The 22,063-nt window shown below is 52.0% G+C and overlaps 2 protein-coding genes across 2 annotated transcripts in view; both read left to right on the plus strand.

Moving 5' to 3' along the window:
* PRRC2B (proline rich coiled-coil 2B) overlaps positions 1–12,389 on the plus strand; it is an 83,476-nt gene extending 71,087 nt beyond the window's left edge. The window contains 1 exon segment of the mRNA XM_075324384.1: positions 7,574–12,389. Coding sequence (XP_075180499.1) covers positions 7,574–7,705 — 132 coding nt within the window. The 3' untranslated portion in view covers positions 7,706–12,389.
* A 2,914-nt stretch (positions 12,390–15,303) lies between these two features.
* Positions 15,304–22,063, plus strand: part of POMT1 (protein O-mannosyltransferase 1) — a 9,986-nt gene continuing 3,226 nt past the window's right edge. Inside the window, 13 exon segments of the mRNA XM_075324934.1 lie at positions 15,304–15,446; positions 17,215–17,417; positions 17,704–17,810; positions 18,980–19,030; positions 19,116–19,183; positions 19,185–19,232; positions 19,234–19,264; positions 19,637–19,748; positions 20,139–20,204; positions 20,271–20,286; positions 20,288–20,329; positions 20,331–20,366; positions 20,441–20,623. Coding sequence (XP_075181049.1) covers positions 15,366–15,446; positions 17,215–17,417; positions 17,704–17,810; positions 18,980–19,030; positions 19,116–19,183; positions 19,185–19,232; positions 19,234–19,264; positions 19,637–19,748; positions 20,139–20,204; positions 20,271–20,286; positions 20,288–20,329; positions 20,331–20,366; positions 20,441–20,623 — 1,044 coding nt within the window. The 5' untranslated portion in view covers positions 15,304–15,365.

Consider the following 22,063-nt stretch of genomic DNA (forward strand, 5'->3'; position numbering starts at 1 on the left):
CATATTGGTCAGGGTCTCAGCGGGGGAACCTCTGGTTGATGAAGCGGAGACAGTTGATCAGGATTCTGATCCTGAGGCCGCTCTCAATCTTGATACTCCTGACGGGGACGCCATAGTGAACGACCTTATTGCGTCCATCAATCAAATGCTGGATATTTCTCCCTCAGTTCCTCCAGTGGAGGAGTCAGCTTCTCAGCAGGAGAAATTCCGTTTCAGGTTTCCCAAGCGTACACTGAGCATGTTTCTGGACCACTCTGATTTCAGAGAGGCAGTCCAGAATCACCATGCTTGTCCAGATAAGCGGTTTTTTTTTTTTTCTAAGCGCCTTAAGGATACACGTTATCCTGTTCCCCTGACATGGTCAAAGGTTGGACTCAGTGTCCCAAGGTGGATCCTAGCCTGGCGGCTAGATCCATACTTGCAGTGGAAGATGGGGCTTCACTCAAAGATGCCACTCACAGGCAGATGGAGCTCTGGTTGAAATCCAGCTATGAAGCTATCGGCGCTTCTTTTGCCCCAGCATTTGCAGCCGTATGGGTGCTACAAGCTATCAGCAGGTCAAGCGCAAATTGACGCAGCCACACAGACGTCGGCATTTGCGTCTTACGCTATTAATGCTATCCTGGACTCTGCGAGCCGTACGGCGGTTGCATCCGCCAATTCGGTGGTACTCCACAGGGCCTTGTGGCTACGGAAATGGAAGGCAGATTCTGCTTCCAAAAAAAGCGCTTAACCAGTTTGCCAATTTCTGGCGACCGATTGTTTGGCGAACGTTTGGATGAAATCGTCAAACAATCCAAGGGGAAGGATACATCCTTACCCCAGCCCAAACCGAACATACCCCAACAGAGGAAGGGGCAGTCGAGGTTTCGGTCCTTTCGGGGCGCGGGCAGGTCCCAATTCTCCTCGTCCAAAAGGCCTAAGAAAGATCAAGGGCACTCCGATTCATGGCGGTCTAAGTCACGTCCTGAAAGACCACCGGAGGTGCCGCTACCAAAGCGGCTTCTTCATGGCTTTCGGTCTCCTCAATCCGCATCCTCGGTCGGTGGCAGGCTCTCCCGCTTTTGCGACACCTGGCTGCCAAGGGTAAAAGACCGTTGGGCGAGAGACATTCTGTCTCACGGTTACAAGTTAGAGTTCACCTCTCGTCCCCCGACTCGATTCTTCAGGTCATCCCCGCCTCCCGAGCGAGCCAAGGCTCTTCTGCAGGCGCTGGGCACTCTGAAGGCAGAAGGAGTGGTGGTCCCTGTTCCTCTTCAGCAACAGGGTCAAGGTTTTTTCCCCAACCTGTTTGTGGTTACAAAGAAGGACGGGTCTTTCCGTCCTGTCCTGGACCCGTAACTGCTCAACAAACACGTAAAGACCAGGTGGTTCCGGATGGAATCCCTCCGCTCCGTCATCGCCTCAATGTCCCCAGGAGATTTCCTTGCATCGATCGATATCGAAGATGCTTATCTCCACGTACCGGTTGCTCCAGAGCACCAACGCTTCTTGCGCTTCACCATAGGAGACGAACACCTGCAGTTCGTGGCACTGCAGTTCGGCCTGGCAACAGCCCCACGGGTTTTCACCAAGGTTAGGGCTCCCGTAGTAGCGGTCCTCCACTCTCAGGGTCACTCGGTGATCCCTTACTTGGACGATCTGCTGATCAAGGCAACCTCTCAAGAGGCATGCCAACACAGCCCCGACGCTTCTCTGGAGGCTCTCCAGAGTTTCGGGTGGATCATCAATTTTCCAAAGTCAAATCTGACACCAGCCCAATCGCTGACATATCTTGGCATGGAGTTTCATACCCTATCAGCGATAGTGAAGCTTCCGCTGATCAAGCAGCGTTCACTACAGAAAGGGGTGCAATCTCTCCATCAAGGTCAGGCACACACCTTGAGGGGCCTCATGCACTTCCTGGGGAAGATGGTGGCAGCAATGGAGGCAGTCCCTTTCGCGCAGTTTCACCTGCGTCCTCTTCATTGGGACATCCTAACCAAAGCTTCCCTTCGGGGGTGGCTTTCTTCCCACTTCTTTATCGCATGGGAAATCCTTCCTACCCCCATCCTGGGAGGTGGTCACGACGGACGCGAGTCTGTCAGGGTGGGGAGCAGTCTTTCTCCGCCACAGGGCTCAGGGTACGTGGACTCAGCAAGAGTCCTCGCTTCAGATCAATGTTCTGGAGATCAGGGCAGTGTATCTTGCCCTAAAAGTGTTCCAGCAGTGGCTGGAAGGCAAGCAGATCCGAATTCAGTCGGACAACTCCACAGTGGTGGCTTACATCAACCACCAAGGCGGAACACGCAGTCGGCAAGCCTTCCAGGAAGTCCGGCGGATTTTGATGTGGGTGGAAGCCACGGCCTCCACCATCTCCGCAGTTCACATCCCGGGCGTCGAAAACTGGGACGCAGACTTTCTCAGTCGCCAGGGCATGGACGCAGGGGAATGGTCCCTTCACCCGGACGTGTTTCAGGAGATCTGTTGCCGCTGGGGGAGGCCGGAAGTCGACCTAATGGCGTCCCGGCACAACAACAAGGTCCCGGCATTCATGGCACGATCTCACGATCACAGAGCTCTGGCGGCAGACGCCTTAGTTCGGGATTGGTCGCAGTTTCAACTCTCATGTGTTTCCTCCGCTGGCACTGTTGCCCAGAGTGTTACGCAAGATCAGGGCCGACTGCCGCCGCGCCATCCTCGTCACTCCAGACTGGCCGAGGAGGTCGTGGTACCCGGATCTGTGGCATCTCACGGTCGGCCAAACGTGGGCACTACCAGACCGACCAGACTTGCTGTCTCAAGGGCCGTTTTTCCATTTGAATTCTGCGGCCCTCAACCTGACACTGTGGCCATTGAGTCCTGGATCCTAGCGTCTTCAGGGTTATCTCAAGACGTCATTGCCACTATGAGACAGGCTAGGAAACAAACGTCCGCCAAGATCTACCACAGGACGTGGAAAATTTTCCTGTCATGATGCTCTGCTGGGGGTTTTTCTCCCTGGCCTTTGGCCTTGCCCACTTTTCTGTCCTTCCTTCAATCTGGACTGGAAAAGGGTTTGTCGCTCGGCTCCCTTAAGGGACAAGTCTCAGCGCTCTCTGTGTTGTTTCCAGAAGCGCCTAGCCAGACTTCCACAGGTACGCACGTTCCTGCAGGGGGTTCGTCACATCGTTCCTCCTTACAAGCGGCCGTTAGAACCCTGGGATCTGAACAGGGTGCTGCTGGTTCTTCAGAAACCACCATTCGATCCATTAAGGGATATTTCTCTCTCACGCCTTTCGCAGAAAGTGGTTTTCCTAGTAGCAGTCACTTCACTTCGGAGAGTGTCTGAGCTAGCAGCGTTGTCGTGCAAAGCCCCTTTCCTGGTGTTCACCAGGACAAGGTGGTTCTGCGTCCGGTTCCGGATCATCCAGTTCACCAATGTGAAAAGGATCTGCACTTGTTAGATCTGGTGAGAGCACTCAGACTCTACATTTCTCGTACGGCGCCCCTGCGCCGCTCGGATGCACTCTTTGTCCTTGTCGCTGGCCAGCGTAAAGGGTCACAGGCTTCCAAATCAACCCTGGCTCGGTGGATCAAGGAGCCAATTATCGAAGCCTACCGTTCGGCTGGGCTTCCGGTTCCCTCAGGGCTGAAGGCCCATTCTACCAGAGCCGGGGGCGCGTCCTGGGCTTTGAGGCACCAGGCTACGGCTCAGCAGGTGTGTCAGGCGGCTACCTGGTCGAGCCTGCACACTTTCACGAAACACTATCAGGTGCATACCTATGCTTCGGCGGATGCCAGCCTAGGTAGATGAGTCCTTCAGGCGGCGGTTGCCCACCTGTAGGAAGGGGCCGTTTTTACGGCTCTATTATGAGGTATTATTTTACCCACCCAGGGACTGCTTTTGGACGTCCCAATTGTCTGGGTCTCCCAATGGAGCGACAAAGAAGAAGGGAATTTTGTTTACTTACCGTAAATTCCTTTTCTTCTAGCTCTAATTGGGAGACCCAGCACCCGCCCCTGTTTTTTTGTGTACACATGTTGTTCATGTTGAATGGTTTCAGTTCTCCGATATTCCTTCGGATTGAATTTACTTTAAACCAGTTTATAATTTTTTTTCCTCCTTCTTGCTTTTGCACCAAAACTGAGGAGCCCGTGGGAGCACGGGGGGTGTATAGGCAGAAGGGGAGGGGCTTTACACTTTTAAGTGTAATACTTTGTGCGGCCTCCGGAGGCATAGCCTATACACCCAATTGTCTGGGTCTCCCAATTGGAGCTAGAAGAAAAGGAATTTACGGTAAGTAAACAAAATTCCCTTCTTTTTCTACTGATGCATCAGCTGATTGTATAATCGGCTTTTATACAATCAGCTGATGTGTGATGTGATTCATGTAGTTTAACCTGACACATCATCTGATCGCTCTGCCTTCCAGCAAACCGATCAGATGATATTGGATCCGGATTGGACGGCGCGGGACCCTAACCCAGGATTACTGCGGAGGGGGTTTATTTCAATAAAGATGGAGTCACTAATTGTGTTGTGTTTTATTTCTAATAAAAATATTTTTCTGGGTGTTTTTTTTTTTTTATCATTACTAGAAATTCATGGTGGCCATGTCTAATATTGGCGTGACACCATGAATTTCGGGCTTAGGGCTAGCTGATAATATACAGCTAGCCCTAACTCCATTATTACCCAGCTAGCCACCCGGCATCAGGGCAGCTGGAAGAGTTGGATACAGCGCCAGAAGATGGCGCTTCTATGAAAGCGCCATTTTCTGGGGTGGCTGCGGACTGCAATACGCAGTGGGGGTGCCCAGAAAGCTTGGCCACCCTTTACTGTGGATTCCAATCCCCAGCTGCCTAGTTGTACCCGACTGGACACCAAAATTAGGCGAAGCTTACGTCATTCTTTTTTTTTTTTTTTTTTAAAAAAAAAAAAAGGGCTTCTCTATATTTTTGGTTTCCAGCCGGGTACAAATAGGCAGCTGGGGGTTGGGGGCAGCCCGTACCTGCCTGCTGTACCCGGCTAGCATACAAAAATATGGCGAAGCCCATGTCATTTTTTTTTTTTCTTTTTGGGTAAAAACTGAATACAGTCCTAGATGGAGGATGCTGAGCCTTGTAGTTCTGCAGCTGCTGTCTGCTCTCCTGCATACACTAGTGAATGGAGGATGCTGAGCCTTGTAGTTCTGCAGCTGCTGTCTGCTCTCCTGCATACACTAGTGAATGGAGGATGCTGTGCCTTGTAGTTCTGCAGCTGCTGTCTCCTCTCCTGCATACACTAGTGAATGGAGGATGCTGTGCCTTGTAGTTCTGCAGCTGCTGTCTGCTCTCCTGCATACACCAGTGAATGGAGGATGCTGAGCCTTGTAGTTCTGCAGCTGCTGTCTGCTCTCCTGCATACACTAGTGAATTGAGGATGCTGAGCCTTGTAGTTCTGCAGCTGCTGTCTGCTCTCCTGCATACACTAGTGAATGGAGGATGCTGAGCCTTGTAGTCCTGCAGCTGCTGTCTTCTCTCCTGCATACACTAGTGAATGGAGGATGCTGTGCCTTGTAGTTCTGCAGCTGCTGTCTGCTCTCCTGCATACACTAGTGAATGGAGGATGCTGAGCCTTGTAGTTCTGCAGCTGCTGTCTGCTCTCCTGCATACACTAGTGAATGGAGGATGCTGAGCCTTGTAGTCCTGCAGCTGCTGTCTCCTCTCCTGCATACACTAGTGAATGGAGGATGCTGTGCCTTGTAGTTCTGCAGCTGCTGTCTGCTCTCCTGCATACACCAGTGAATGGAGGATGCTGAGCCTTGTAGTTCTGCAGCTGCTGTCTGCTCTCCTGCATACACTAGTGAATTGAGGATGCTGAGCCTTGTAGTTCTGCAGCTGCTGTCTGCTCTCCTGCATACACTAGTGAATGGAGGATGCTGAGCCTTGTAGTCCTGCAGCTGCTGTCTGCTCTCCTGCATACACTAGTGAATGGAGGATGCTGAGCCTTGTAGTTCTGCAGCTGCTGTCTGCTCTCCTGCATACAATGAACATTTTGAATAAGGAAATGACATCAGACCTTTTTTTTTTTTTCTCATCAACAATCTTTAATGGCATTGTGCACTGATCAAAAACGCAGTGAGCAAAAACGCAGCAAAAAATGCACCAAATCGCGGCAAAAACGTGACATGCAGCACCGCAGGTGACAGAGCAGAGCAAGTTGGTGACATGCTCTGCTCTGACACATAGTGTGCTGCATGTCACTGTATCCACTCTGGGACTTGTTGTGCAGGTGACCGGATGATACATGTCACTAACAGCCCCACTCTGTGATTTCTTCTGCATAGTACCAACTGTATACACTCTCACCTGCACAACAAGTCCCATAATGGAGACAGTTAGTGACATGTAGCATCCGGTCACCTGCACAACAAGTCCCATAGTGGAGACAGTTAGTGACATGTATCATCCGGTCACCTGCACAACAAGTCCCATAGTGGAGACAGTTAGTGACATGTATCATCCGGTCACCTGCACAACAAGTACCAGAGTGGTGAAAGATAGTGACTTGCAGCACACTGTGTCAGAGCAGAGCATGTCACTGTCTCCACTCCGCTGACCTCACAGCCCGTACACGCTGCGATGGATGCAGGGGGACACAGAACAAGTAATCGGCCGACACTGGAGTCATCTGATTACTTGGGATGAATGAGAAGTAAAATGCTCTGGTGCTCGATGGGCGAAGCCCATGCCGTTTTTTTTTTTTTAAAAAATTCATTAAAAATAAAAAAAAAAAAATCACATTGTTTGTGGGCTCCCGCTGCATTTTCTATTGCTAAGGGTAACCAAAGCAGCTACTGGCTGCTAGCCCCCGCTGCTTGGTGTTACTTTCACTGGCAATAGAAATGCAGGGAAGCATTTTTTTTTATAAAGGTTTTTCCCTGAAAACTTTAAGAAAATGACCGTGGGCTTCGCCATATTTTTGTATGCTAGCCAGGTACAGCAGGCAGCTACGGGCTGCCCCCAACCCCCAGCTGCCTAGTTGTACCCGGCTGGGAACCAAAAATATAGAGAAGCCCTTTTTTTCATGAATTTTCATGAAATAATTAAAAAAAAAAAAAAAATGATGTGGGCTTCGCCAAATTTTTGCTGGGTATTTGTCCATATTCCCCTTTCCTATACAGCGAACAGACATCTTGTAAATTTGTAGTAATTGCAGCCGCCCATTTATTGGACGGTGCAGAGCGTCCCATTATTTGCAGTGCTTCCATGATGGCGGTGCCCTATACTGCACCTCCCTCCGCTCTGCGCAACTCTCCTCCCCCCCCCCCCCCCTGCTCTGCGCAACTCCCCCCCCCCCCCCCTCCGCTCTGCGCAACTCCCCCCCCCCCCTCCGCTCTGCGCAACTCCCCCTCCGCTCTGCGCAACTCCCCCCCCCCACCCCCCCCTCCGCTCTGCGCAACTCCCCCCCCCCCCCCTCCGCTCTGCGCAACTCCCCCCCCCGCCCTCCACTCTGCGCAACTCCACCCCCCCCTCCACTCTGCGCAACTTGCTCCCCCGCCTCTCTGCTCTGCGCATCCCCAACATTGCCCTTTTTATTTTGCTGACCTTTCTTTTTATTTCCCTCCAGCAGGTAAAGCCAAGGACTGAGAAGTGCGGCCTGGTTTCCCCCAATCTTTCCGCTCGGCCCCCCGTCACTCAGATGCAGCCGGCTCGGGCCATCAAGCCTTCGTTGGTGAATATGGAGGAGAGCGCGGCCTGAGGAGCGGCTCCCGGTTTCCTTTTGTAAATACCTAGTTCTTCTCACCTCCGTCTCATCCTTTATTTTGGATTCTTCCTCAGCTGAGAGCCTCCTCGTGTGTCACCGCCACAGTCACGGACCGCGACCCCCTCCGAAAACTCTTTTGGGGGGGAAAAAACCCCAAGCAAAACCGAGTTGTATCCGCACTTTTAGTTTTACTTCTTGTTGAACGGACTCCTGACTCCGGAGCGTCTTTAGCCTTTTCTTCTGCTTCCCCCTCCGTCATCACGTGGCCGCCGTCCGTGGCTCGTGGGCGGCTCATGTCCCCGCTTCCACCTCGTTACTGACGCACAGCAGCGGATTTGTATCACTCGTTTCTTAAATCTGTTTTTAACTGACCCCTTACCTGACTTATTTAATTTCCTGGCCCCCGTACAGACACATATAGTGACTTTTAACCCCTTCCTTGTATTCCTTGATTGATCTGTCCAGTTTTGGGAGGTGATTGCCCCTGATTGAGCACCGATTGGTCCTCCGACTCTCATCAGCCCCCAGATCTTACAGGTGATCCTGAGCTTTTACTGTAGATTTTAACTTCTGATTTTCCAGTTTTGCAAAACTACAAATCCCAGCATGTCGGGGGTAGTAGTATTGCAGCAACTGCAGAGCCTGACAGTGTCTGTTCTTGCACACCAGTGCCACTGTTGCTGCACAGACACCCTCCATTGCTGGGGTGCACAGCGTGACCCAGAGTATCTGCGTGTGTCATGTCACCCGCCATCAGTCCCGGAAATAACCAAAAAAACGTGCAGGTGAACATCCCGACTGAGGAGTGAGACCTGTCCCCGAGGATGAGACTATGGAAAAGATTGTGTTTATATGCACGGTCTCCTGGATCGGGCGCGGTTGTCGCGCGGTTTCCTGGATCGGGCGCAGTTGTCGCACGGTTTCCTGGATCAGGCGCGGTTGTCGCACGGTCTCCTGGATTGGGCGCGGTTGTCGCGCGGTCTCCTGGATCGGGTGTGGCACAGTTGTTGCGCGGTCTCCTGGATCGGGCGCGGTTGTTGCGCGGTCTCCTGGATCGGGCGCGGTTGTCGTGCGGTCTCCTGGATTGGGCGCGGTTGTCGCGCAGTCTCCTGGATCGGGTATGGCACAGTTGTTGCACGGTCTCCTGGATCGGGCGCGGTTTCCTGGATCGGGCGCGGTTGTCGCACGATTTCCTGGATCGGGCGCGGTTGTCGCACGGTCTCCTGGATCGGGCGCGGTTGTTGCGTGGTCTCCTGGATCGGGCGCGGTTGTCGTGCGGTCTCCTGGATCGGGCGGGGTTGTTGCACGGGCTCCTGGATCGGGCGCGGTTGTTGCACGGTTTCCTGGATCGGGCGCGGTTGTTGCACGGTTTCCTGGATTGGGCGCGGTTGTCGCGCGGTCTCCTGAATTGGGCGCGGTTGTCGCGCGGTCTCCTGGATCGGGCGCGGTTGTTGCACGGTTTCCTGGATTGGGCGCGGTTGTTGCACGGTCTCCTGGATCGGGCGCAGCGCGGTTGTTGCACGGTCTCCTGGATCGGGCGCGGGGGTGCGGTCCGGCTCTTTAATTCCCCGCACTCTGTGGCTCCTCGGTTTTGTATGTGATTCGTATTGATCGGGTAGATTAATATTGGCAGAGGTCGGCGTCCAATCAGCTTCTAGGTTACACGTCTGTAGATCTCTGGATTTTCTCTACACGGCTGTCATCATGACTGATAATGTTCCCTGCGGTGGTGGAGGCTGCAGGAGACGGTCACGTTTTAGTTGGAGATCACCGCACCCGGCTGTACAGTCTCGGGGTGTGTTTGTCTAGACAGCGACCCCCACCATCTGTCCAGTCCATTAGACATCGAGCCATTATAGGGCCATTGTGTGACACCCCCCAGCCCCAGGGGTCATTGATGCGCTTGTTTTTGGGCTGTTCCTCTGTGTATGCAGGGGGTTTCCATGCGGCCTCTCTCCTTTACAGGATACAAGGTGTGCACAGCTTCAATAACCAGGTCCCCGTGCCGTCCATAAACCCGAGCATACATGTCTCTATCCTCACCGGCTTCAAAACCTCTGCTTGCTGTCCGTGGGAAGGATTATTAGTGATGAGCGAGAGCACTACCATGCTTGGGACTCGAAATATATCATTTGGATGCTCGATGGGGGCGACGAGCACCCGAGTATAATGGGAAACCTGAACATTTTACCAGAAGATCTTCCCATGGACTTCCATTATACTTGAGTCATGTCCGTCTGAGCATTAACTTCTCGTTAGGAGTACAGAGCATGGTAGTGCCCGCTCATCTCTAGTTATGGGCACCCGAGCATGGTAGTGCCCGCTCATCTCTAGTTATGGGCACCCGAGCATGGTAGTGCCCGCTCATCTCTAGTTATGGGCACCCGAGCATGGTAGTGCCCGCTCATCTCTAGTTATGGGCACCCGAGCATGGTAGTGCCCGCTCATCTCTAGTTATGGGCACCCGAGCATGGTAGTGCCCGCTCAAATCTAGTTATGGGCACCTGAACATGGTAGTGCGCGCTCATCACTAGTTATCAGTACTGAGCACCCGAGCTGTTTGGGACTGGGTCAGTAGTCTTCTATTTGCTGACAGCAAGAGGAGATATTGAAGGTTGTGAGGGATTAAGTGACTCATTGGGCAAATGAGCTGCAAGGATTGTTCTTTCTAGTGAACGTGGCTGACCTGCAATATCAGACGTGGCCTGTGGACAAGAATGGCGCTGTTACTGTTGACCTTCAACCTGTTACAAATTTATAGATGTTAATAGGCCACCACCGAGGAACCATAAGTACCAAATCTCCGGCCAGCCTCGAGTCTCCCCCTCCCAGAGCACAGTAGTGTATAATACCTCCACGTTCCACCCTGCAATTTACACGTCGTCCTAGTCCTTGCAGGTGCCGTGATGTGGAATAGGTCCCATTTCTTTCCTACAATCTCTGATCGGAATCTGTAGACTTCATTTGTCACTGACTTTGAGATCACAGGAGCCTCCATTCAACCCATGTGCCGGGGTTTATAAGCTTAAATCGTGTGTGGAAGCTCTGCATGGGCGGAGCCAGAGCTAAAAGGACCCGCCCCTGCTTTTGTAAAGAATGCTGCCAACCCCGCCCCTTTTTCAATGACACAGCAGACCCAGGCCTCAGTGATTGGCTCCCTCCGCCCCTAGTCACCCCGTGCTCTGGCTCGATATAAGGATCGTAGTCTGGTTGTGTATATATGCGGTGTACAGTGTGTATGTAGTAGCAAACTGAATTCTATCTGGACCAGCTTTACCTCGCTTCCGGTTCAGTCCGTGCTATGTCTTGTATATATTATAACTTTCCTCCTCGCTGGATGTCGTTGCTGCTCCTAGTTTGTTTAGGCATTTACGTTGTGAGAGCGCGGTCAGCGGCAAAACCTCGCCCAAAAGACAACGCGTACGCCCCGTCTACCTACAGCGGAGACAGCTTGTATTTTACTTTTCCTCTTCCGGCACTTGTTGTGTGGACCGGGATCAGGATAACCCCCTGGGGGTGGGATAGGATGGAGCCCCTTGGGTCACATTGTTGAGGGTGGGGATAAGTTGGGGCTCCTTGGCCGGTGTCTTCGGGGGTGGGCTAGGATGGTTCTCCCAGGATCATGTCGCTGAGGTTGGGGTAGGATGAGGCCTCCCAGGATCACGTCGCTGAGGTTGGGGTAGGATACGGCCCCCAGGGTGACGTCGCTGAGGTTGGGGTAGGATGGGGCCTCCAGGGTGACGTCGCTGAGGTTGGGGGAGGATGAGGCGGCCAGGGTACCGTCGCTGGGGTTGGGGTACGATGGGGCCCCCAGGGTGCCATCGCTGCGGTTGGGGTAGGATGGGCCCCCTGGGTGACGTCTTTGGGGGGTGGGGTAGGATACGGCTCCCAGGGTGACGTCGCTAAGATGGGCCACCTGGGTGACTTCTTTGGGGGTGGGGTAGGATACGGCCCCCAGGGTGACTTCTTTGGGGGTGGGGTAGGATACGGCCCCCAGGGTGACGTCTTTGGGGGTGGGGTAGGATACGGCCCCCAGGGTGACTTCTTTGGGGGTGGGGTAGGATATGGCCCCCAGGGTGATGTCGCTGGGGTGAGGTAGAATAAGCTACCCGTGGGTGAGAGAGCGTGTGAGGTTCCCTGGTGATGTCATAAGCACCCACCCCCCTTTTTTTTTTTATTTTTTTTTATTATATAATATATATTATGGTCCCCCTTCTTTCCCCGCAGGTGACGGGGTGTACGCTTTAAGTCATTAATCTCCAATCACATATCATATTTCTAGATACTTTTGATGAAAAAAAGAAATAAAATAATGAATTTGTTGGTAGCTGGGGGGTCCCCAATGCAGAGCAAGCGCCGGCTGATCTCCCCCTGCCCCCGCCCGTCACCCACAGGAGACACCGTGAGGCGATCCATACCAAGTGTTTTATATTTTTTTAAAAATCTATTAAAGAGAGATCTTTTTAAGTGATCCAAAAACAGAGTAAAACCTCACTACCCGGGGATCAACACCCCCAGCCCCCTACGTATGCCCCCTCCCCAATTGCCTTTCATTTTCTCTCGGTCACCCCCTCCTTATACGATGTGATTGTACTTAGCTCTTATCATCTGGAAGAATTCTCATTTAAATAAAAAATGTAAAAAAAAAAAAAAAAATTATAATAAAGCAAAGTCTGCTTTTCTCACTTCTGGTTTTGTGTTCTTTATACTTATGTGCTATACTTATGTGCAGCTCACCAAGTGCCAGGGTCATTGGTGGGGGTTTTGGGAGTGAAGTAGTGGAGCTCCCCAGATACGAGCCCCCATAAGAGCCGCTTGTCTCTAGAACCGGATGTGCCTGAGACTATAACCCAGCAGAAGATAAAGCACCAATCAAATATCTGGAGTGACGAGGGGGGGGGGTGGGGGGGGGGGGGGACAGTGACTGCGAGACGGGGGGCTCCGAAAAGAGAAGATATGAGAGGCAGAGACTGTCCCTACAGGCACGAAACGGGTCACAGAGGAGCACCAGGTGCACCACCGGCATGTGGCGGAAACAGGTCACAGGGGAGCACCGGGTGCACCACCGGCATGTGGCGGAAACGGGTCACGGGAGCACCGGGTGCTCCACCGGCATGTGCCGGAACAGGTCACAGAAGAGCACCAGGTGCACCACCGGCATATGGCGGAAACAGGTCACAGAGGAGCACTACCTGCACGTGGCGGGTGGAGGAGGTCGTCACTGGCTGCCACCAGGTTCCTGAGTGGCAGGTGGTGCTCGAACCCCTCCAGTAACAGCACAATCTCTGCAGCGAGATCGGGGGCAGCTGGCGCGGAGGTCGTAGTTTGAACAGTGCTAAACACTGAAGGTCTCTGTTCCCGAACTGCAGGACGTCTCCTCTACTGACCTAAAAGCACAAGACAAGTCACCTCCAATGTGCAAAACCAAAGAAGTAACCACAGAAGTTCTGGGATTCTGTTCTGTGGAGCGAGGACATGACACTGGAACTTTTCTATGGATCAGCAGAGTCTGGAGGAGGAAGAATGAAGCATCTGCTGAAAAAAAGAACAGCGGCTACGGTGAAGCACGGTGGGGTCTGGGTGATGGCTACGGTGAAGCACGGTGGGGTCTGGGTGATGGCTACGGTGAAGCAGGGTGCATGGCTCAGCGATGCCTACAGTGAAGTATGGTGGGGTCTCAGCAATGCCTACGGTGAAGTACAGTGGGGGCTCAACACTCTCAGTGGTGAAGCATAGTGTGGTTTCGGTGATCTCTCCGGTGAAGCATCGTGTGGTCTTGGTGGACCCCTGCAGTGTGTGGAGGCCATTATGCATTCAATCAAGTATCTAGAAATCTATGGAGAACACGTCCTGTCTTCTGTGAGGAGCTGAAGCTCAGGTGTCATGGGACCTTCCAACAAGACAATGATCCCAGAACCTCACACAGTCGTTGGTGGGGTGTGAAGAAGGCGGCGACTGCAAGACTAATAATTTTATTACCATGGAGACTATTACACCTGAGAACTGGAGTGAGATTTCTCAGGAAGGCTGCCACAGAAGCTGATCGCTGCAGCAGGTCATAACAGCCAGAGAGTCACAACAGCCAGAGAGACAGCAGGTCATAGCCAGAGGGCCACACCAGCCAGAGAGGCAGCGGGTCATAACAGCCAGAATGCCACAACAGCCAGAGAGGCAGCAGGTCATAACAGCCAGAGGGCTACAACAGCCAGAGAGGCAGCGGGTCATAACAGCCAGAGGGCCACAACAGCCAGAGAAGCAGCGGGTCATAACAGCCAGAGAGGCTGCGGGCCACAACAGCCAAAGAGGCAGCGGGTCATAACAGCCAGAGGGCCACACCAGCCAGAGAGGCAGCGGGTCATATCAGCCAGAGGGCCACAGCAGCCAGAGAGTCAGCGGGTCATAACAGCCAGAGGGCCACACCAGCCAGAGAGGCAGCGGGTCATATCAGCCAGAGGGCCACAGCAGCCAGAGAGTCAGCGGGTCATAACAGCCAGAGGGCCACACCAGCCAGAGAGGCAGCGGGTCATAACAGCCAGAATGCCACAACAGCCAGAGAGGCAGCGGTCATAACAGCCAGAGAGCCACAACAGCCAGAGAGGCAGCTGGTCATAACAGCCAGAGGGCCACAACAGCCAGAGAGGCAGCGGGTCATAACAGCCAGAGGGCCACAACAGCCAGAGAGGCAGCGGGTCATAACAGCCAGAGGGCCACAACAGCCAGAGAGGCAGCGGGTCATAACAGCCAGAGGGCCACAACAGCCAGAGAGGCAGCGGTCATAACAGCCAGAGGGCCACACCAGCCAGAGAGGCAGCGGGTCATACCAGCCAGGGGGGGCAGCATACTAAAACCGCTGGTCATGAAGGGGTGAATAATCCTGACACTAGGGGAGTCCGTAATGGAGGCCTTTATCGCTGGATTGGAGAAACCTCTCATTATTTTAGTTGCTCGGATATTTACATTGTGTTGTTGGTTCTTTATTAACAGCAGAAATATGGGAAATGTTACTAATAAAGTGAATGTACGCGGGGGAGGACGCTGGAGCGGCTGCCGGTGCAAGGGCAGATACAGTCGGTGCTTTCACTATTAATCTTATATTGTTGTCAGGGAGGTCGGCTCCATTATTGCCTCAGTAGAGTATGAGTTCACCATAGCAACCAATCAGAAGGCTCGTCACTTATGACAAAGGGGTCGCAGAACGAGGAGTTGGTTGTTATAGGCAACAAGAAAATTGCTAATGGATTTATTAAAAGTGGTACAAAACCCAGAGAAACCTATTGTTTCCCCTTTGCACCAAGTTTTATTAATTCGCTTCCCACAATCGACTTTGAGACAACAGACGAGGAATTTCATTCGTATTTACAGGAGTCGACATTTGACGCCAACAATATGGCGGCGCCTGAACGACTCGGCGACACATTACAGTAAACAACCTGTGCGCGCCCTCTTGTGGCTGATCGTAAAACGGCCGGACGTCCCTAGACGTAAGACGTGCGCAGACTGTACAAGCGGAGCGCCGATCACCTCAGACACCACCAATCGCTGCCAGAGAAAAGAGGTAAGAAACTCGGGAGCAGCGCTGGGGGGCGCGGGAACCGGCATCAGTCACCGGACACCGGATACAAGCACCGGCCTCACATCACTGTCTGTTACTCCAATGCACGGTGCCGAGAAAGATTATACAGCAGCGTGTGTGCAGTCACTAATGTATGTGCACAGTGACTGCACCAGCAGAATAGTGAGTGCAGCTCTGGGGTATAATACAGGAGGTAACTCAGGATCAGTAATGTATGTACGCAGTGACTGCACCAGCAGAATAGTGAGTGCAGCTCTGGGGTATAATACAGGAGGTAACTCAGGATCAGTAATTTAATGTATGTACACAGCGACTGCACCAGCAGTATAGTGAGTGCAGCTCTGGAGTATAATACAGGAGGTAACTCAGGATCAGTAATGTAATGTATGTACACAGTGACTGCACCAGCAGAATAGTGAGTGCAGCTCTGGAGTATAATACAGGAGGTAATTCAGGATCAGTAATGTATGTACACAGTGACTGCACCAGCAGAATAGTGAGTGCAGCTCTGGAGTATAATACAGGAGGTAACTCAGGATCAGTAATGTAATGTATGTGCACAGTGACTGCACCAGCAGAATAGTGAGTGCAGCTCTGGGGTATAATACAGGAGGTAACTCAGGATCAGTAATTTAATGTATGTACACAGCGACTGCACCAGCAGTATAGTGAGTGCAGCTCTGGAGTATAATACAGGAGGTAACTCAGGATCAGTAATGTATGTACACAGTGACTGCACCAGCAGAATAGTGAGTGCAGCTCTGGAGTATAATACAGGAGGTAATTCAGGATCAGTAATGTATGTACACAGTGACTGCACCAGCAGAATAGTGAGTGCAGCTCTGGAGTATAATACAGGAGGTAACTCATGATCAGTAATGTAATGTATGTGCACAGTGACTGCACCAGCAGAATAGTGAGTGCAGCTCTGGAGTATAATACAGGAGGTAATTCAGGATCAGTAATGTAATGTATGTCCACAGTGACTGCACCAGCAGAATAGTGAGCGCAGCTCTGGAGTATAATACAGGAGGTAATTCAGGATCAGTAATGTAATGTATGTGCACAGTGACTGCACCAGCAGAACAGTGAGTGCAGCTCTGGAGTATAATACGGGATGTAACTCAGGATCAGTAATGTATGTACACAATGACTGCACCAGCAGAATAGTGAGTGCAGCTCTGGAGTATAATACAGGAGGTAACTCAGGATCAGTAATTTAATGAATGTACACAGTGACTGCACCAGCAGAATAGTGAGTGCAGCTCTGGAGTATAATACAGGAGGTAACTCAGGATCAATAATGTAATGTATATACACAGTGACTGCACCAGCAGAATAGTGAGTGCAGCTCTGGAGTATAATACAGGAGGTAACTCCGGATCAGTAATGTATGTATACAGTGACTCCACCAGCAGAATAGCGAGTGCAGCTCTGGAGTATAATACAGGAGGTAACTCAGGATCAATAATGTAATGTATATACACAGTGACTGCACCAGCAGAATAGTGAGTGCAGCTCTGGAGTATAATACAGGAGGTAACTCAGGATCAGTAATGTATGTATACAGTGACTGCACCAGCAGAATAATGAGTGCAGCTCTGGAGGATAATACAGGAGGTAACTCCGGATCAGTAATATAATGTATGTACACAGTGAGTGCACCAGCCAGAATAGTGAGTGCAGCTCTGGAGTATAATACAGGAGGTAACTCCGGATCAGTAATTTAATGAATGTACACAGTGACTGCACCAGCAGAATAGTGAGTGCAGCTCTGGAGTATAATACAGGAGGTAACTCAGGATCAGTAATGTAATGTATGTACACAGTGAGTGCACCAGCAGAATAGTGAGTGCAGCTCTGGGGTATATACAGTATAATCAGTGACATGATTTTTTGTTGTTTTATATTTTTCCTCCTTATCTTCTAGGATGTGACTCCATCTTCCTCCTCCTCTTCCTCCTCCTCTTCCTCCTCCTCTCGCCTCTCTTGCGTCTCCCCCTCCAGCATTATGGTTGCTGTGAAGACGTCTCCCTTCACCGTCACCTTGCAGCTGAACCTTCTGGTTGTGGCCCTGACTGTGCTGGGTTTGGTCAGTCGGCTCTGGAATCTCTCCCATCCCCCCGCCGTGGTGTAAGCTTCTCCCCCTTCTATTACATCTGGGGGTCTCGGCGTCGCCCGTCTGCGTCTTCTCAGCTGTTATAAAACTATTAAACATTGTGAAGACCTGATGCAACTGAAACAAAACCTCAGCTGTGGCTGTCCGCTCTGTGCAGATGTTCCTGTTCTGTGACAGCAAGCAGAGATCTTGTAGATGGTGACGATTTAGAGCCCAGAGTCTGTAATCAGCCGCTCTGTGGGGGATCACTTTCTTGGCTTCGGGGGTCTCCTTTATGTTCTGTGCTTTGTTCCTCCGCAGGTTTGATGAGGTTTACTACGGTCAGTTCATCTCTCTGTATATGAAGCGGGTCTTCTTCCTGGATGACAGCGCCCCCCCGCTCGGACACATGCTGCTAGCGCTCGGAGGTAAAGCCGCGTTCACATACAGCGGAGCGTTGCCTGTAAGCTCTGTGGCCCGGGCCCCTGCGGTGTATGACCGCGTCCGGTGTAATAGTCTGTCTGTCAGTCCCATGTAAGATGAGCAGTGAATGTCTGACAGTCCGGCGCTGTCTGTTTGCGCCTGTCAGTGGCGGCTGCCTCATGTCTATGTGTCAGTCCGACGTGGTCGGTGGTCGCTGTCTCATTCCTGTGTGTCAGTCTGTCGCTGTCGGTGGCGGCTGCCTCCTGTGTATGTGTCAGTCCGATGCTGTCGGTGGCGGCTGTCTCATGCCTGTGTGTCAGTTTGGCGCTGTCGGTGGCGGCTGTCTCATGTCTATGTGTGTCAGTCTGTGCCTGTCGGTGGCGGCTGCCTCCTGTGTATGTGTCAGTCCGGTGCTGTCGGTGGCGGCTGTCTCATGTCTGTGTCTCAGTCTGGCGCTGTCAGTGGCGGCTGTCTCATGCTTGTGTGTCAATTTGGCGCTGTCAGTGGCGGCTGTCTCATGCTTGTGTGTCAATTTGGCGCTGTCAGTGGCGGCTGTCTCATGCTTATGTGTCAATTTGGCGCTGTCAGTGGCGGCTGTCTCATGCTTATGTGTCAATTTGGCGCTGTCAGTGGCGGCTGTCTCATGCTTATGTGTCAATTTGGCGCTGTCAGTGGCGGCTGTCTCATGCCTGTGTGTCAGTTTGGCGCTGTCAGTGGCGGCTTTCTCATGCTTGTGTGTCAGTCTGTGACTGTCGGTGGCGGTTGCCTCCTGTGTATGTGTCAGTCTGGCGCTGTCATGTGCCTGTTGGTGGCAGCTGCCTCCTGTGTATGTGTCAGTACGGTGCTGTCGGTGGCGGCTATCTTATGCCTGTGTGTCAGTTTGGTGCTGTCGGTGGCGGCTGTCTCATGTCTATGTGTGTCAGTCTGTGGCTGTTGGTGGCGGCTGCCTCCTGTGTATGTGTCAGTACGGTGCTGTCGGTGGCGGTTGCCTCCTGTGTATGTGTCAGTCTGGCGCTGTCATGTGCCTGTTGGTGGCGGCTGCCTCCTGTGTATGTGTCAGTACGGTGCTGTCGGTGGCGGTTGCCTCCTGTGTATGTGTCAGTCCGGCGCTGTCTGTGCCTGTCAGTGGCGGCTGCCTCGTGTCTGCTTCTGCAGTTTTCCCTTTCTGTTGCAGGATATCTTGGGGAATTTGATGGTAATTTCATGTGGAACAGGATTGGGGCAGGTGGGTGCCATCTGCAGGGTCTGTATGGAGACATTCCGGACCCCCGTGTGTCCCCCGCCTCACCATGTGCCCCCTCTCCCTGCAGAGTACAGCAGCACGGTGCCGGTGTGGTGGCTGCGCCTGCTGCCTGCCCTGTCCGGAGCCCTCTGCGTCCCCCCTGGCCTATCACATTGTGGTGGAGCTGGGCTTCTCCGCTTGGGCCGGGGGCGGCCGCTGCGCTCCTCATCCTCTTTGGTGAGTTTTGTCTCCTGTTGATCCTTTTCTTTCTCGCTCGGTTTTCGGGTTTTCTAGAGTCTCGGACATGTTTATGGTCCAGTGCAAAGAAATTAAGAGTTACAGCAGCAGCAGCAGCGTGAACTGGTGATAAAACCCCTGCTGTTTTGTGTACACAGCTCTCCTGCAGAGTTATGTGTCCGCGGTGATAAAGCAGCGCAGTGTGCGCCGCGCCGTATGGTGTCACTCCACCTCCATCCTAATGGATAATGACTGAAGAGGAGCAGAGGACGGAGCGGAGAGCTGCGTACACAAAACGGAGGCTCAGTCTGTGTAGACGGTTTCTAAAGGTGAATAGTTATTTATTACTTAACCATCTCTTCTCTGTCCTAGAAAACGCTCTGGTCACTCAGTCCCGGCTGATTCTCCTGGAGTCGCTGCTCATATTCTTCATCCTTTTGGCCGTATTGTCTTATCTTAAGTTTCACAGCCAACAACAAAGCAGGTGAGGAAACGGGAACCACACGGGCGCAGTCACTGTGTACATACACTACTGATCCTGTATTATACCCCAGAGCTGCACTCACTATTCTGCTGGTGCAGTCACTGTGTACATAGATTACTGATCATGTATTATACTCCAGAGCTGCACTCACTATTCTGCTGGTGCAGTCACTGTATACATAGATTACTGATCATGTATTATACTCCAGAGCTGCACTCACTATTCTGCTGGTGCAGTCACTGTGTACCCACATTCCTTATGCTATGTTATACTCCAGAGCTGCACTCACTGTGTGTCAGGATTGTAGCGGGAGGCCGGGCTTGTCTTGCTCCTCTCCGCCTCCTGTTTTCTGGCTGTCGGAGGTCCTCACGCTGCGTCTTTCCTCCGCAGTCCGTTCTCCGCCCGCTGGTGGTTGTGGTTGCTGCTGACGGGTGTGTCCGGCTCCGGTGCGGTGGGGTAAGTGTCGTCTTCTCTCCTCGTTGTCTCCGGTTCTTGTCCCTGACGTTCCTCTCTCCTCCTCAGAGTGAAGTACATCGGCCCTGTCCTCCTACCTCCTGATTTTGGCTCTTGCTGCGGTGCACGGGGTGGCAGCTGCTCGGTGACCGGAATCTGTCTAATGTAGATAAGTGACACGTCGGCTCCTACTGATGCATTGTGGAGCAGAGTCTCAGGACCGCTGTTTCTTTCTACAGGTGCTGGTGCTGTGTCACGTGGGGGCGCGCGGCCTCGCTCTGCTGCTGCTCCCCGCCTTCCTGTACCTGGGGATGTTCTACATACACCTGACATTACTGACGCGCTCCGGACCCCACGACCACATCATGAGCAGCGCGTTCCAGTCCAGTCTGGAGGTAAAAAGTCATAACAGAATAGTGAGTGCAGCTCTGGAGTATAATACAGGAGGTAACTCAGGATCAGTAATGTAATGTATGTACACAGTGACTGCACCAGCAGAATAGTGAATGCAGCTCTGGAGTATAATACAGGAGGTAACTCAGGATCAGTAATGTAATGTATGTACACAGTGACTGCACCAGCAGAATAGTGAGTGCAGCTCTGGAGTATAATACAGGAGGTAACTCAGGATCAGTAATGTAATGTACACAGTGACTGCACCAGCAGAATAGTGAGTGCAGCTCTGGAGTATAATACAGGAGGTAACTCAGGATCAGTAATGTAAGGTATGTATACAGTGACTGCACCAGCAGAATAGTGAGTGCAGCTCTGGAGTATAATACAGGAGGTAACTCAGGATCAGTAATGTAATGTATGTACACAGTGACTGCACCAGCAGAATAGTGAGTGCAGCTCTGGGGTATAATACAGGAGGTAACTCAGGATCAGTAATGTATGTACACAGTGACTGCACCAGCAGAATAGTGAGTGCAGCTCTGGAGTATAATACAGGAGGTAGCTCAGGATCAGTAATGTATGTACACAGTGACTGCAGCAGCAGAATAGTGAGTGCAGCTCTGGAGGATAATACAGGAGGTAACTCAGGATCAGTAATGTATGTACACAGTGACTGCACCAGCAGAATAGTGAGTGCAGCTCTGGGGTATAATACAGGAGGTAACTCAGGATCAGTAATGTATGTACACAGTGACTGCACCAGCAGAATAGTGAGTGCAGCTCTGGAGTATAATACAGGAGGTAGCTCAGGATCAGTAATGTATGTACACAGTGACTGCAGCAGCAGAATAGTGAGTGCAGCTCTGGAGTATAATACAGGAGGTAACTCAGGATCAGTAATGTATGTACACAGTGACTGCAGCAGCAGAATAGTGAGTGCAGCTCTGGATCAGTCTTTATTTGTGAATATCCCTTTAATTCTTGTAACTTTCTAATTCCTTAATTTACTTTTCGATCTCTTCCACCTCTGCTTGCTGTCAGTGAATGTGACGCGGTCCTGACCTGATACATCTCACAGCGGAGGTTTGTTACAATTACACCCAGTGTAGACCCCCTGTGTGACGAGGGTCCGGCACTGATACATTGCAGCGACCCGTCTCCTGTCCTGAGGATCACAGATGAATGTTTACACTGCAGCAAACCCTCAGCTGTGAGAAGCATCATCCTCATCATCATCATCATCATCCTCTTAATGGCCCGGATGTCGCTATTCAATACCAGCAAGCGGAGATGGTGAAAGGAACGAGGAATTGGTACCTTTTCATTAGTTTGTGTTCCGCTTTTTTCCGCCACCTGTTTGCTGTCAGTGAATAGTGACTGTGTGGTACCTCTGGATGTGCCGCGCCGCCCCCGGTGTGTGTCAGTCACCCCGCCATACATGTCACTTCCCGTTTCAGGGTGGGCTG

This window comes from Anomaloglossus baeobatrachus, chromosome 9, assembly GCF_048569485.1.
Source record: "Anomaloglossus baeobatrachus isolate aAnoBae1 chromosome 9, aAnoBae1.hap1, whole genome shotgun sequence".
Classification (NCBI taxonomy): Eukaryota; Metazoa; Chordata; class Amphibia; order Anura; family Aromobatidae; genus Anomaloglossus; species Anomaloglossus baeobatrachus.